General features: G+C 42.1%; 1 protein-coding gene across 1 annotated transcript; it reads left to right on the top strand.

The window, feature by feature from the left end:
* Positions 1-6,978: 6,978 nt before the first annotated feature.
* LOC138407229 (uncharacterized) lies at positions 6,979-11,789 on the top strand. Its single transcript, XM_069522322.1, has 5 exons — positions 6,979-7,538; positions 8,264-9,252; positions 9,360-9,521; positions 9,614-9,709; positions 10,942-11,789. The coding sequence occupies exons 2-5, from the start codon at positions 8,284-8,286 to the stop codon at positions 11,251-11,253; spliced, it is 1,539 nt and encodes a 512-aa protein (XP_069378423.1). The 5' UTR covers positions 6,979-7,538; positions 8,264-8,283; the 3' UTR covers positions 11,254-11,789.
* The last annotated feature ends 4,168 nt before the right edge of the window (positions 11,790-15,957 follow it).

Here is a 15,957-nt window from a genome sequence, read left to right as displayed (position 1 = left end):
ACAGTGCTACAATAAAGTTGGAGCAGCTGGGGCACATGCAGAAAAAATGTGACTGATTCACATAGAAGAAAAAAAGAGGTGGGGGGGGGGGGGGGGGGGGGGGGGGGGGGGGGGGGGGGGGGGGGGGGAGGTTTAAATATTTTGGAGCTATAAAAGTTTTCCAGGGCTTTCATAAGAGCAGCAGAGGGTCCACACTGGACCTCCTGCAGGGCCTGGTGAGCGGTCAGGCGGGCCGGCTCATGCTGCTCCGCTGAACAGAACCATCAGCCGGTATGTTAGGTGAGGCTCAGAGAGGCTGGGACGCACCGGTCTGGGATGGAGATGGTTCTTTGCTGCCATAAGAGAAGGAGATCAGAGAGGAGGGAAGCACTGCTAGAATGAGAGGGGTCATTGGGTTTGCTTGGCTGCTGCGACGGCTGCTGTTTCTGCACGACTCCTTCAACCACTTTAATCTTTCGCTCCCCTCCGTCTACCCCTCCGTTCTCCACCTCCTTCCCTCTCTATCACCTCATTTCTGTGAGCGTATCCTCATCTCGATAGCCCTCTCACACCTATGCCAGCTAATTACTGGGCTTCACTTTGCGATTATTTATTGCACGTGAGATTTGAGGCTGAGACGTGGAGAAGGAGCGAGAGAGAGCGCGCTTACATGAGAAATGGCTGCGGTCAGTTCCCCATTGCAGTGAAACATTTGGCAAGGGCACTGAACAATCAAAGCTGTGGGGGCTGTGTGTGTGTGTGTGTGTGTGTGTGTGTGTGTGTGTGTGTGTGTGTGAGATAGAGAGCAGTGATCCAGTCTGGCACTAACACAGGATATCAACTATTGGGTGCTTGAACTTTGGAGAGCCGAGGCTCTGCCAAGAGAGCATTGCGTGCTCATAAAAAATATTATACAACAGCTTTGGTGTTGGTGTGTGTTTGCATGTGTGCTGTGTGTACTTGCATGCTCGTATATATGTGCATGTCCATGTAATTGGTTCAGCTGTACGTTGCTGCAAACTATGTCTACTTGAGCATCTTTTCAATCTAACTAAAGTGGAGAGGGTAGCGCCAAGAGAGCACTTTAGCTTTCAGATGAAGAGTGATGAGAATAGACCCATAATTACTAGTGAATCCTCTCCGTCCACAACCTTCATCTGAAAACACAGATTTTGTATATGCGTGTGTGTAAGTGTGTGCTTGTGTGTATCCCATTCATCTGTCTACCACATTGTGAGTCATATCTTCAAGCCCACGTACAAACTTTACACAAATTTCACATGTCATCCATGAGCTGCCACCTACATGTACACACTGACACATGCTCAGATGTAGCGTATGTACTCTTCTATTGATTGTGTGCACTTACAATGCATATTATCATCGCACATACTTTTCTGTGAGCTCCGCCTCCCACCTATATCTTTACGAAGTTGTATTCCCTGCTCATACCAATTAGGATGACATTCAAAGTTGTCTGTCTCGTCCAACGCTACTCGTTCTTCTCTGGTATTTGACAGATCGATGAAGTAGTTTATCACCACCTACAGGTCTGGCGTGCATGTTTGTCATCGTTTTTGTGTTCTTGTCTGGACGAAAATATTTTTAACATTAAGATTGTATAGACAGAGACTATTATCTTTAATTATTCGCAGTTATGAAGTCAAGGCCTAAAACTCTGTTACTTCATATTAGCCTTTTCATATCTTTCCTCCTTTATGAGAAATCAGTGTTTCATTATAAGAATAAACATTATCATTATTATTCTTACTCTATTATACTGCACTCTCTATTACAATAGAAAATAAACGTAAACCTATAGCACCAAACTGAAAACTCTACTTCAAACCATACACTACTAAGTAAAATCTTAACAACCATTTAGTAACCAACTCGCACCAGCTTAACATTCAGCATCCACACTGTGAAGACTAAGTAACCTCCCGGTAAACTTAGCAATCACAAAACATCGTACTAACACTGTGTAGTAACACTTTGGAGGGATGTGCGCCAGAAAATGTTGCCCAGGCAGAAAGAAAGCAGGACTCTCTGCTTTGTTTGATTTACATCTCTTCTCTTCTATCACCTCGCTCTCTCCTCTGTTTCACTGCTCCTCCAGCCATGCTGCTCTGTGTGGGGGCCCCATCAAAAACATTACAGGAGAGTCTGTCTGCATGATCCTGACTTAACTCAACACCTAAACTGTCTGAGTGTGTGTGTGTGTGTGTGTGTGTGTGTGTGTGTGTCCAGCTGTTGCTGTCTGTCTGCTGAAGGCTCTAACTTATTTTATGAACAGATATGATCTGAAGATATTTTAAAATACTGCACACTCGTCCACACGGAAATGCACACACCCTTCCACATGCACCTATCTTTGTGACACAATGCATTACCTATAGCTGACAAACCTTAATCATCATAACTGGGACATTAAACCCAATTCTAACCCCAAAACCAAGTCATAACTCTCAAACTGGCACTTTTACATGTGGAGAAGAGGTGAGACAAAAGAGTGAGCATACATGAGTGAGCTTACTCCCTCACATACACAGACACACACGTGTCTGTTTAGACAGACACATGGATTGTAATAATATCCAGGTGTGTGTGTGTGTGTTCAGAAGGTCTAGTTCAAGACAAAAATCTGGTCCTTGTCCTTTCTTGACCTCTGCATATACACACAGACACACAAGCAAACGTGCACAAACACATGTACACACATGCAAACGTGCACACAGACACACGCACACACACACACAGGCTAAAGGCCTGTGGGCAGTTGGTGTTTTTGCAGCACTTAGCAGCCCAGTATTCTCTTACCATAATAACATCCAATCACCTGCCAGCTCCAGACCCCTGACCTCTGCTACAGAGCCGGGGATACAGGGGTATAGACTGAATACCAGTGTGGGGTAGGGTGGTCCGCAAGCCACAGAGTTGAAAGGCTTTGGTTAGCCTCCAGGCAGAGAGACCTCAACAAAGCCTGTAACCTCACTGCAAACATGATTGATTTGAGAGAGAGGGAGAGGGAGAGGGAGAGAGAGAGAAAGAGAGAGAGAGGCTGTTAGCTGTTCATCAATACACTACATTAGGTGCATACATGGATGAGTGTCTTTTCATTACATTTGTGGACAGATGAACCTCCCTGAGGGATTTCCCATCCCTTCACTCCACTATCCCTGCTGCTCATCTTCCCCTGATCTGAAAAACACCAGACTTGCTTAAACCCAGGCATTGGGTATATTATACCTGAACATGATAACTTTTTACTGTTGAGTTTACTAAATCTGAACTAATCTGGTTTCAGGTAATTTTGTCCACCCCTCTCCTCCTGTAAACCTGTCTTTACTCCTCTCTGTCTAAAATCTAGATTTCATCCCTTTATTTCACTCCACCCTGCAGCCATTTAAAGCAATAAGCTATAAATGGACAATTTATGGGATGAGATTTGAACTGTAAACAATTCTCATGAAATCAGCCTTTTTATTTAATTACTGATATACCCAAGGGCATGCACACACGCACAAACACACACACACACATACATACATACATACATACTTGCACTCATGCCTTGCTTTTATAAGAGTGGTAGAGAAGAGCATTGGTTAGCAGGCATGTAAATTCCTTAGGCAATAAACAGCACTGGATAACAGTGATGTGTCTGTGTTTGCATCTTTTTCTTTACATGCAGACACACAGCCCTGTTTAGTAGCACTGATGCTTTATCAAAAACAAAGACACATTTCACCATGCCGGGTGCATTTCTTCAAACCAGCATTTAGGCCGAACCACTTTCTCATGTCATACACAGGAAAATATAAGGATGTCGCAAGCAGTACTGTTAAAGTGTGAGGAGGACTTTCCTCCAGCATCACTTACTGTTTCCAGTCACTCAGCAGAAAGACCAGAACTCCTCTATAAATTCAGGTGAAAAGAGCCAAGTACGATGACTGGAATTGAGAGGAAAACATTCCCATTGTCTGTGAGTCATGAACAGTTTTATTGTGGGTTAATACAGGCTGAATGTGCTGCTACTGTCCTGGCTGTGTCAGTGTGTGAAGTTAAACTCGGAAAATAAAGATTAATGGAAGGAAAAGTACAGTCCAGTACATACATGTTTTATTTTCTGTGTATGTATTTATTCTGTATGTGCTGTGAATGTGTTTAGAGGAAATACAAGGGAACATGATGACAAATTCAATAATGAGAGTTGAAGGGGGGAAAGATCCTGATCTTCATTGGTACAGTGAAGTGTGTGTACATGTGTGTAGCGGGGTGAGGCGGGAGGGCTGGGGGAGACTGGATTGTCACCCCAGAGCAGCAGCTGTCTGTCTGATGGCCTCACCCCCCCTGGCTCCATGTCCCCAGCCTGACGTGTCAGAGGGGCTAACAGGGGCTAACAGGATATAAGTGAAGGATTAAGCACCTGGACATCACACAGAGCGTTCCGCCCGCCTTGACACGAGATGGATGTCATCACCTCGATAAGTGATGCAGGGGGTGGAGAGCAGAGAGCAACAACAAGAGGAGAAACTACAGGGAGGGAAAGAGGTAAGATACAGTAAGAGGTTAAAGTCTCAGCCAGGGGAGGGCAGTGGATGTAGAATAGTTCTGATCTACAGGAGTCCATCAAATCAGCCTGATGTAAGGTAGAAGAGGTTGCACAAGACAGGGGTTATACCTGTTACAGTCAAATTAGCAGATATATGCAGGTTTTTTAAACAAAGGTAAACCAGCTGAATTAGAGGATTAACTCCTCTCTCATTTCCAATAGAGGGGTTTCCTTATTGTTTTGCCCCCCCCCCCCCTTGAGTCATATTCAATGTCACAAATATGCCATAAACTGAGGCACCTCACATTCTTGTCAATGTAGCAAGAGAGATGAAGGAAAAAAATGCATTCACACATTGTAAAGAAATGATTAGCTTGTTCACCAAGGTGTCATGTTTCCTTCACTGCAGATAGAAGCTAGAGCTGATAAAGACCTGTGTCTAATGCAGAGTCATTTGACCGGGGAGTGATTGCAGATCATATCCATTCCCATGGCAAGCAAGAGCCAGACGAGGAGAGGAGAAGAGAGGAGAGGAGAACAACCCCCCACCCCCCTTACTGTCAGCAGGGTGCCATATCACACCTCTGGGCCACAGTCTGGGCCTGCGGTCAAGTTCAACAGCCTGAGGTTCAGCACTGTCACTCACCAGACTTTCAGCTGCTGTTGCTCTGTCTATCTGTCTGTCCTTTCACAAGTGTTTTTTTTTTGGGGGGGGGGGGGTAACTTTCCAAACATCTAATGATCCATCTTTTACACTCACTTCACACCATGATGGGCGACTGTGTGGAGGTAACCAAGGGCCCTCTTTTCACGTGAACCACCTGCCTCTACCCTCTCTCTATGATGGCTGCCTACTAATGTGGTTGTGTAGAGACTTTTGTTTCGATTTTGATCAGATAACTACTTCTTGTAGAACATAATGCAGCCTTAGGAATCTACAGCCATGGCAGAAGTGCTGAGGCTGCACTTACAGACACAGCTGTGCTTTGAGCTAAACAGGTGAACATGCTCACAATGACAACTGGCACCTGATGATGCCAAATTGACCTGCTGGATTCTCCTGCAAAAAGGTTGGGAGATCAGCAAAACTGTTAAGATTCATCCACTGGGAACCATGAGAGTTCCTGGCATTCCAACAGTCTGAGGTCCAGAGGACCAAAAACAAACAATATCGTTAATGAAAATCAAAATGAGATACTGTCACTTACTTTGGGTGTTTGACAGAAAAGTTCAAGTGTTAAAAATAACACAGTTAAGTCATGATGAACAGATACATGTATATATTGTTTAAAAGGGATGTTGAGGTAAATAAATGACAAATCTAATTTGTATAAAGATGTGTATACATGTGTGTTTGTGTGCATGTCTCTACTCTTGCCTCTCCGCCTGTTCTGACAAACTGCCAAGCCAGAACAACCCAGGTGAACTGCAGCATCAAAATTATTTATGGTCTTGTTATTGGTATGTCACTGCTGAGTTGCTCAATATTAATAGCCAATGCTTCCCTTCGTGGCTGCGTGCGAGAGAACAGCAGGAACGGAATGAATATGTCTCAGTCAAATGTAAAATACAAATCAATAAAGGGATCTTTTCTATGGACGACACAGTTATAAATGAATAGAGAGGTCAGGTAGGTAAGAGTCAGAGCGGAGAGATTAGCTGCAGATGGGCCTCTTGGTTTAAAAGGGGGAGGACAAATATGCAGCTCTGTGGTCAATGCTCTTCAAAGCTGAGTGATTTCTGCACTGTAAAACCTAACAGTACATCTTAATAAATGAAGTAAGTTACAGTAACTTAATTTACAAAAAAAGTTGAGGCCACTGTTTATCAATAATTTAACATAACTCAAAAGTAAATAATTGAAGTAATAACTTAGTTACTTTGAGTGCGATTACATTTTTAGATCATTTTGAGTACTGGTGACATAATTCAATTTGTTTCATTGACTAGTCTTCTTTAAGTTGATTTTATACTATTAAAAAAAATGCAATTCCCATGTGCTGCTATTTTCCTATATCTTAGGATTTTAAATTGTATTTTTGTTCTTGTTTATAAATCATCATATTGTGCATAAGTATGCATCCAGATCATCTTTAATAATCCTCCAAAGTGGAACCTTAGTATGGTTGTTTGTTACATTACGTACAAGCAGGTATTTTTGCAACTTGATTGACAGAAAATGAATTGCCAACTAATATGATACATGATTCATTGTGTAGCATATGTACATTTGAAAGTATAAATGACAATTGTTTCATATATTCAGCTTCTATGAGAATATATTGTTTTATTGTTCCTTGTCTTATAAATCTTTTAATATTTTTGAGTGTTGAAGGATGGGGCAACTACATCACTGTGGGCTGAACTTCTGTTCATGATTTCCAAACGATTTTCCAGCCCAAATCATTGTCATATTTTATAGTCCGGACCATATTTCCTGCGTGTCACGGCTGCCTGGTTCCTAGTATTTCCTCGAATAAAAGCAGGGCTCTATACGCAAGTAAACGTCAAGACTCCACGTTATTACTCCGTGCATCTTCCGCTCCTGCAACAATAAAACCTTGTTAATGTAAATTAATCGATTCAGTCAACAGAAACGCGAGGGTGCTTTTACTCTGAAACGGGCACAGGAAGAATTGATTGCTTTAACCGGAAGACACGGCGCTGAGGTGAAGCGGCTCTCCGGCCAATCCACACCAGTAACATAGACAGCGAGGCCCGGGAGTAAACTGTGTCATATATTTAGAAAAGCTATTTCAGCGTTTACAGACTCATTCAACTTTATGCGCCAACGTCACGTAAGTCTGCTCACAACCGGTAACCTGCCGTTCACCTGCTGTCGCACACGGTACCGAGGGAGGCGTAGGGCGGGACCAGCTCAAACCGGTCAGCACCAAGTTTGCACTCGGACCGGAGTGATGAAAAAGATCGGCGCGAAGAGTTTTTTGCTGGACAAACTTCCCTACTGACCGAGAACCCCGCGACGATACGTCTTCCACGCAAGGTAACGTTGTCTTTTATTGCTGCTTTTCATGCTTTGGTTTTTGAAATATACAAGAAAAATGTCTGACCGCTGAAACTTGCTAAGGAGTTCGGTTAAATGGCGCTAGCTTGAAGCGCGCCCAATCCCGCTTCTGAAAAACATTCAAAAGTTAACGGTCCAACGTCGTGTAGTTTAAATTGGCCGGTGTTGGATTAACATTAGTTTGTGAAAGTGTTCGGTCAAGCTCCAGTTATAGTTCGGGTTCGGTAACGTTAAGGTAATAACTGTTCAACTATTTTAAAAGCACAGAATGAAAGAGAGAATGGTGGTGGAAACATGTTAGCTTGGCATGGTGCTTTCAGGCCCCACCCTGTTAACGGTCATTGTGGAAAAGTGGCAGGTGTGTGAAGACTCAAACCAAACTCAAAGTTTCTGCCGAGACTTTGAGTTCTACTTTCTAAAGTCAGTTGTTTTAAGGAGAGCAAACCATGTGGAAATGTAAATTGTGTGATTTTTCTACTGCCCTACAAATACAGTTATTGAGACATTACAGACTGTATCATGGCCAGTATTCCACAATTTCCCCTTTACCATGCCTGTTTAACAACTGTTTGTGTATACAAAGTTAAATGGAAGAGCAGCAGAAAAGTGTGCAGCCAATTTACAGATCATTGTGGTTGCTCTATTCAGCTAGTAAAAAACAAGGAGCCTTCACCTGAATTAACTATTTGTGTTTTGTGTTGCAGGTCTTCCTAATACAGAGTAAATGGATCCGAATGCTGTCCTCAAAGTAAGGGTCATCCTAGATGATGTCAACGCTGAAAGGCTTATTTTGCCCTCTCGTCCTGAGACTGTAAATGCCCTTATATTGGAGGTGAAAAACAAGTTGAACTTGGCCTATGACTTTCGCCTTCAGTTCCAAGACCCAGAGTTTGACAATGCTCTCTGTAATTTAGTTAACGTAGAGGACCTTCCGTCCAAGGCCACCATTAAGATAGTTAGATTTGTTGATTTAGATCTTAGTTCAACCAGCACAGATGACACAGTGTTCCTGTCTGATAACACAGATTCACCAGAGCGTCTTTGTCGATGGCCAGAGATATTTGTTGTTCCAACATTCTCATATGAGGTGGAGTATGCTCTAAGAGAGGGCAACCTTGCATATGTTCAGGAGGAAAAAACTATCAGGTTGATCAGGGATCAAAAACACAACATATTAGATGTAATGGCTGCTGAAATATATAAACATAAAGCATATCCTAGTACCAAAGAGATAGTCAAAGCTGCTGAGGCTCTGGTGAGCAAACACCCCTGTCTGACAGAAAAGGGTTCCAAAACGGGGTACGAGGGTTGGAAGAACAGTTTGCGCTTCAAAATGGGCAACTACAGGACAAAACTGAGCAAGGCTGGCATAAAGGATGTGGCCGTGAATGCAGGAAAGCGCAGCAGGACCAATCCAGAGGGTGCAGCATCCAGGGCAAACATCAAAAGACCCAAAAGAGGGGAAGTCAACTTCCTTCCTAATTATCCACTGGGAGAAACTAAGGACACATTGGAGACCATGAGGCTTGAGATGGTGGAGCAGTTCAAGAGGACATCAATTGAAAGAGACGCGGTTCTTATCCACCAACTCATGCAGCGTACCTTTGCACTAAGGCGCGAAGAAATTGTGAATTCAGGTCCTCCCATTGCTGAACTAAAAGACAGATGGCCTGCACTCTTTTCTGAACCCCAAGTGAGTAAACAATTCATTGACAAAACACTACTTGACCTGGAAAAATTTGCTTGAATTGTTTAATATAATGTCTATTTGTCTGTCCTATGCTGTTGTTTCCCATGCAGCTCTACACTGAATTCCACAGGATCACCAATCAAAATCTGCCACATTCCTTCTATGCTGCCCTTGACAAGTACACACCACTGCTGCTAAAGCTCTACAGAAAGAAGAAGGCTGGAAGTGTTGCCAAGAAGATGGAAGAGGTTATAATGGCATATAATGATCAGGTAAAATATTTTTTGTGTATTACATAATGTTAAATGTGAACAGGATGCCCCAACATCCATCTATGCATAACCTGTGTATGTTGGTTCAACAGGACAAGAACAACATCACTGCAGCTCGAACGGCAGCCCTGGCCGGCCTACCACTCTACTTAAAGGAGGATTCATCAGAGGTCTTCAAAACTTGCAAGGTATGTTTGCATTCTTTTCCATCTCCACAGCTTTTTCACCAAAACCTCATTATCTACTCACCACTATGCCGATGGAGTGATGGGTGAAGTGTTGGAGTCCAGAAAACACTAGGAGTTTCAGGGGCAAACAGCGTTGCAGCTAAATCCAACACAATTGAAGTAAATAGTGATCAATCCTTCAAATGTAAAAAAAAAAAAAACTGCAAAAAACCTTAACATACCTCCATACTGTGCGTGTGGTGTCATCCAAGTGTCCATAAGCCTGTACATTCAAATTTGATTTGAAATGGCGTCATTTAATCCATGTTGTTATTCTAAATCTCCACGATATCGTCTTCTGGAACCGTGTTCATGTTTGCACGCACACAAACTAACAGCCAAAGGGTACACGCAGGGTGCGCTTTAGCATCGCTACTTCCGGAAGCAAACATTTAGGCTACAAACCAAGGTATAAGTGACACCGTCTCGACTTCAATTGAAATGTCCGGGCTTCCGAACACTTGGATGACCCCACAGGAGCATTATGGAGGCATTTTCAGTTTTTGTTCTGTTTGAGTTACTTCAATTGTATTGGATTTGGCTGCAACGCTGTTTACCCCTAAAACTCAAGGTTTTTGTTGGACTCAACTCTTCACCCACCCTGCCATCAGCATAGTGGTGAGTAGATAATGAGTGAATTTTAACTTAACAATATTATAATATCTATTTCCCAATTTTTCTTTTTCTTTGTTAAGTCATGAAATATATTATGCCAGCCAGTGTATGCAGGAGGAAGGGTCCAGGTAACAGAAATCGTTAAAAATTTGCTTAAAAATCTGATGTCATCAAGTACAGACTAATTTAACAGATTATCTGCTCCCAAGTTTGGGATACAAATTTATAAAATAAGATTTGGCTCCTTACTCATCCCTTCTCATCTCTGTGGATGGTGTATTTTTGTGCTTCTCTAATTCACAAATGTCAAAGTGGTTACGTCTTGAAAATGTATCTGTAACTAATGACTTAATCAGCTATTTTGAGCAAAATATAAGCGACAAATGTATACCCAATCCAGAACTCTGCCCTCACTATATGAACAACTCAAAGGTAATGATCCACCTAAAAAATCTTGCACTCATGGAAGGTATTGGTGCACCACATAGAAGAACTAATGAATTAACCTTTTTCACAGCAATCATGTTATGGTTTGTAAAAGTACACCCAACCACAATGTAAATGTATTCCTTTTTCAGGATGAGTTGGAGGCAACCCAGGAGGGAGCAGTGGCTCTGGTGGCAGTGGTGGATGAAGCGGAGGTGCCTGCAGGAGTTCCCTTTGAAACTCACCATGTGTCGATCGTCCTTGAAGATCAGGTTGTAATGTCTCACAGATCTTGGACTGATTCACTCGTCATTTTGTTTGGACTGATCTATGCTCTACATTTGAGCTATCCTGAGAAGCTGAGTGGCTTCTTTGAGTTCATCCAGGTTGTCCTGTTAAATCTTGATGATGGGAGAAAGCAGCTCAAGCCTAAGTTACAGTCCTTGAGAAATGAGCTGGAGTAGGTTGTCAGTAGCTTTTACTGTTGAATGTCAGCATCGTTTTTTGCTTGCATGCCAAATACTGGTAGCTAATGACATGTATATACAGTAAACTACGGCACCTCTGATTTGTGTGTTAAAATAGGTGCTATTCTTGGTTCGCTTCTGTGGTGTTCTCATTTCTCTTCTTTACCACATGGCAATATGTTTAATTTTTATTTATATGCTTTTTGTATGAGCCTGATTTTCATTGTTATGTCCAGCATATGAATGTAAATGTATACAACATTTAATTCAACAGCTTTATTGTAAAACAATATTGGCACAGAAACCAAGGGTATCCAAATGTTTTCTTTTGTCAGCCACTGACACTTTGGGTGAACTATACCTTTAAACTGTTAACTTGAAATATGCCCTGCTTTATGTTATACAGTTGATAGTTAGTGCATAAGAAAGTGCTAAGTCTGCTTTAGCCTTTAAGGTTGCATATGTGAAAAATCTTCGAATTTCAGCAGCTGGTTGCACTGAGATGTGAACAAAAAATAAATTGCTGAAGCTGAGTCATGTGGGTGTTTTCTTTTTGAGTTAATAGAGCTGAACGGTTTAAGGCAATCAGTTTCATCAAATGAACTGAGTAGCCATAATAAAGTTTTAAGTTATCACAACTACAATGTAATAATTGTCTTAAATGGAAGACAACTAAGTAAATTTAACTTAAGTGGTAACATTTGTAAAAAGGAGGTTAATTTAAGTTAGTTTTACTTAATTCGCTAACATTCTGTCAACACATTGTAAATAATTTTGGGTAAATACTGCATATGAGTATCAAATACTGAATTGAATTAAGTTCAGGTAAGTTATAGGGATTGGCAATATTAACTTTATTTACCCAAGTTGCCTCATCAATAACTATTTGAGTTACTTTTGCTTAAATCAAATCATTGGTAAACCTTAAATTGTTTGAGTTAATCAACTTAAATGGTTCAAGGCAATCGGTTTCAGCAAACGGATTGAGTTGACCTAACTTGTCAGGTTTTACAGTGTGGAGTGAGGGTAAAAGCAGATCTGAGACTTCCTTTCCGTATCGGAGTCTGGTAGACAGAATGTTCTCTTTGTTGTTAGGTCAACACTGTCTGTAGGGACGGTGTATTCAAACTAATCCAGAAACTCTGAAGTGTGTGCATACCTGAGTTTATTTAAATGTGTGTACATTTGCACCAGTGCCTTGTGCACATGGGAGAAGAATATAAGGACAGCTGTCGCTATCGGCAACTAGCATGCAGACATGTGGGTGGCATTGGATTTCTCCCTTTCATACACTCAGTCTCGCTCTTCTCTCATGGCCTTTATCTATAATGTCAGTTTCTCTTCTCTCATGCCTGCCTTCGTGGCAGCAGAGGAGAGGAGACGCCTCTGTAAATGTTTACAGTATAAGAGTTTGTTAAAGATGCGACTGGAGAGCGATAAACACAAAACATCTGGACACAGACCCAACATCTGCTGCGTAGAGGGAGGTGGATGGAGCAAGCAAGGCCACAGGAGAAACACTGAGGGGAAGAGAAAGAGAGAAGAGAAAATGAGAACAAAGAGGGAAGAGGAGGAAAATAGTGGGAACAGAGGACTTGAGCTTGCAAAAATCAACCCATGCTGATCTCCTGACAATGAAATAGAAACAATTTACTGGAAATGGCTGCTTTAAAATTGTCCCGCTCCCTTACTCCATCTGTTTCTTCCTCTTCTTTTTCATAGACAAACAGCAGAAGAGCTTGGGAGTCCAGCACCCAGTTCAAGGGTGGGCCCAGCAGAGGAGAGAAAACAAAGCCAACGAGGAGCAGATGTTCCAAAAGACACACACACACTGACACTTGGAGCTAATTTTCTGTCTTAGAACTGAGACCATGACCACACCCCTGACACACACACACACAAACGCACATGCGCACGTACACTAATGTAAAAAAGAGAAGTTAGAGAACAGAGATGCAGACGCATCCTCCTCATGAAAAAGGAAACTGCGACTTTGCAGAAACCTCACGTTTCTTCCAGCAGCTTTCACATTTTTTGCGGCCTTCCCGAAATCCCTGAACATGTGCGCAAGTGTGCATGTTTTTTTCTGATCTATAATCATCAGAGGAAACAGCTGCACGGGACTGTGTGGGTTGAAAGGGGCAGGGTTTGCAGATAACCTCTAACATCTCAGACAGGAAGCTTGGAGAGAACCTCAGGAAATTGCTCTCAGGACCAAAGTGCAAAACAGAGCTTGCATGTACAGCAGTGAGGAAAATAAACACAGCATTCAGGTGCATAAGCACAATGACTGGAGTGTATGCATCAGTGCCTTTCCTTAAGTTGCGCAGTGTGTGTAAAAAAGAAAATAGCAGTTTGTGCACTGGGACACAAACCAGCCGCATAATAAGGTGGTGTGTTTTTTAATGTGTTAATGTAAGACCGGAACAGCTTTTGCAACACCTTGACAAACAAAGTCGTCAATCAATCTGTCAACTACCCATCAAACTATTTGCTCTGTGTGTTCCCGAACTCTCTATAAAAAACCCACCTCGGGCGAGAGGAGGAGAAACTGGCAGCGTGCCGCCTTTTTTCAGAGCTGCATGCACAGAGGGGAAGCAGCCTGGGTAGTTTCATTGTGAGTCCTTCCTGCTGCTCTCAAAAGGCAGAGCCCAGGCTCCACTGAGGCCTGTCCTTGTGTCAGGGTTTTGTTTACATCAATCACCTACGGCACATGTCCGACACAGCACCGTCACAGCTGCAAAGTAGGGGTATGTTGGCAGAACAGAGCCGAAAACTGGCACAGGGTCGCGAAATGCCACTGTGACAGTTGATTGTCTAAACAGGTTAGGCTCCTGGGTAGCAGTGCATTCCTCACATGCTTTATGTTCTTCATGTGCAACATCTAAATGTCACTGTCAACATATAATCAATAAACTTTAATCCAGGACTGGTGCACTCTCTGCTGTTGGCTACATAATAAAGAGACAGCTCTATTACATTATGTTTTATTTAGCTGACACTTTTATCCAAAGCGACTTATAATAAGGGCATCAACCAAAAGGGTACAAACCCAGAACAACAAAAATCAAGTAAGTACAATTTGCTTCAAAAAAAGCCAAACTACAAAGTGCTACACACACACACATATATATATATATATATATATATGTGTGTGTGTGTGTGTGTGTGTGTGTATATATATATATATATATATACACATATATATTTCTTTGAATTGGTTATCACCTGCATCAATGTGAAACAACGTCTCTTTTAATCTTTGAATTTCAAGATCTGGTTAGACAGGGAGAGAGGATCGCACCATCTCTCAGGCTGCAGTGGTTTCACTTCTCTGCTCTGCAAAACCACACATACAAACATGCCTCCTCAAGTAACCACGTCGACTCGCAAACGCACACGCACAATAGAGGGGGAGCTCACGTCAAAAGCAAAGAGTGGAATCCAACCCTCCTATAGCGTCAAGCGCCCACTGCTTCCGAGCAGGGCTCCCATACAGATAAAGACAGCAGGGCATTTGTGATGAGCTGAATGAAAGTGTGTGAGTGTCTGAATACTCCTACATCGACTGTCAGTGACGTCTGTCCACTCTCCACCTCCATTCGTCTCTTAATTTCTCCATCCCACACACTGCACTAACAGAAAGAGCACAATGGGTTAGATGTCAGTGGAGTAGAGCTGAAATTTAACACATATATAAAATAAAAAGGAAAAGAAATAACAAACAGGGAGTCATTCAGTTCCAATGTAATCATTCCCAGGCCCAAAGGAATAAGACCCAGCTGTGTTATCATTGGTGTCTCCATCCAGCCTGTCAAAGATTCAAACGCACCAACACACACACATGCACGATGTATAATTACTGCCAGTTTGACCACTCATTTATCGCCATTACGCCAAAATGACTTCCTCCACTGTCCATTTGAATGCGCATCAGTCTAGAAATGCCATTTAGATGTACGGGCTTGACAGACCAGACATAATTTAGCAATTAAAGTGAATTTATCAATCAGGTGTATTTGACTTACCACTCGCTTTAATTTGTTCACAAATAAGAGCAGAGCAGTCGTGACACAAATGAATCTTACATTTATCACCTGCACCTGTAACCTCTGACATTCATGTCAGGCTGTTTACTGAGGAACAGAAAAGATCTGACAGATACTGTAAAGATTTCAAGAATGTAGACGCAAGTAAATTTAAAGAAAAAATTGTCTTTAATTGAGCATTTGTTTATAATGTTCATCAACATATAATTACCTGAAACTAAGAATTACTAGATGAGCCCTTCATATCTACTTCAGTCTAAAACAACATATTCAGTTTATTGTACAGGAGTTATATGCTTTTTTTAAATCTGGTTTCACATTGGCATGGATTGCTATCAGTCCATCTATCCATCCATCCAGCTTACCCTTTGAAGGTCGTGGGTAGAGCTGAACAACATACAGAGACAAACAACCATTCACATTTAGTATAATTAACCCCAACCTGCATGTCTTTGGACTGTGGGAGGGTGTACCCAGAAAGAACCCACTCAAACACTGGGAGAATGTGTAAACTCGACCCAGACAGATCGAACCATAAACTTCTTGCTGGGCTACCAACACATTACACAGTAAATGTAGCTTATTTAGGTGCTTATCTGGGCTGGTTCTAATGTTAGCAACAGGGCTGAAAATTTTGAGAATTCTTAGTTAA

The sequence above is a fragment of the Paralichthys olivaceus genome, chromosome 3 (genome assembly GCF_024713975.1).
Source record: "Paralichthys olivaceus isolate ysfri-2021 chromosome 3, ASM2471397v2, whole genome shotgun sequence".
Lineage (NCBI taxonomy): Eukaryota > Metazoa > Chordata > Actinopteri > Pleuronectiformes > Paralichthyidae > Paralichthys > Paralichthys olivaceus.
This window is presented reverse-complemented; position numbering and strand designations above follow the sequence as displayed.

Bases quoted from the DNA above. Each gene is read 5' to 3' on its own strand.
- LOC138407229 (XM_069522322.1), top strand. From the start codon at position 8,284: ATGGATCCGAATGCTGTCCTCAAAGTAAGGGTCATCCTAGATGATGTC. The intron at 9,253-9,359 runs GTGAGTAAACAA...TTTCCCATGCAG, and splicing joins CACTCTTTTCTGAACCCCAA to CTCTACACTGAATTCCACAG. The intron at 9,710-10,941 runs GTATGTTTGCAT...TTCCTTTTTCAG, and splicing joins AGGTCTTCAAAACTTGCAAG to GATGAGTTGGAGGCAACCCA.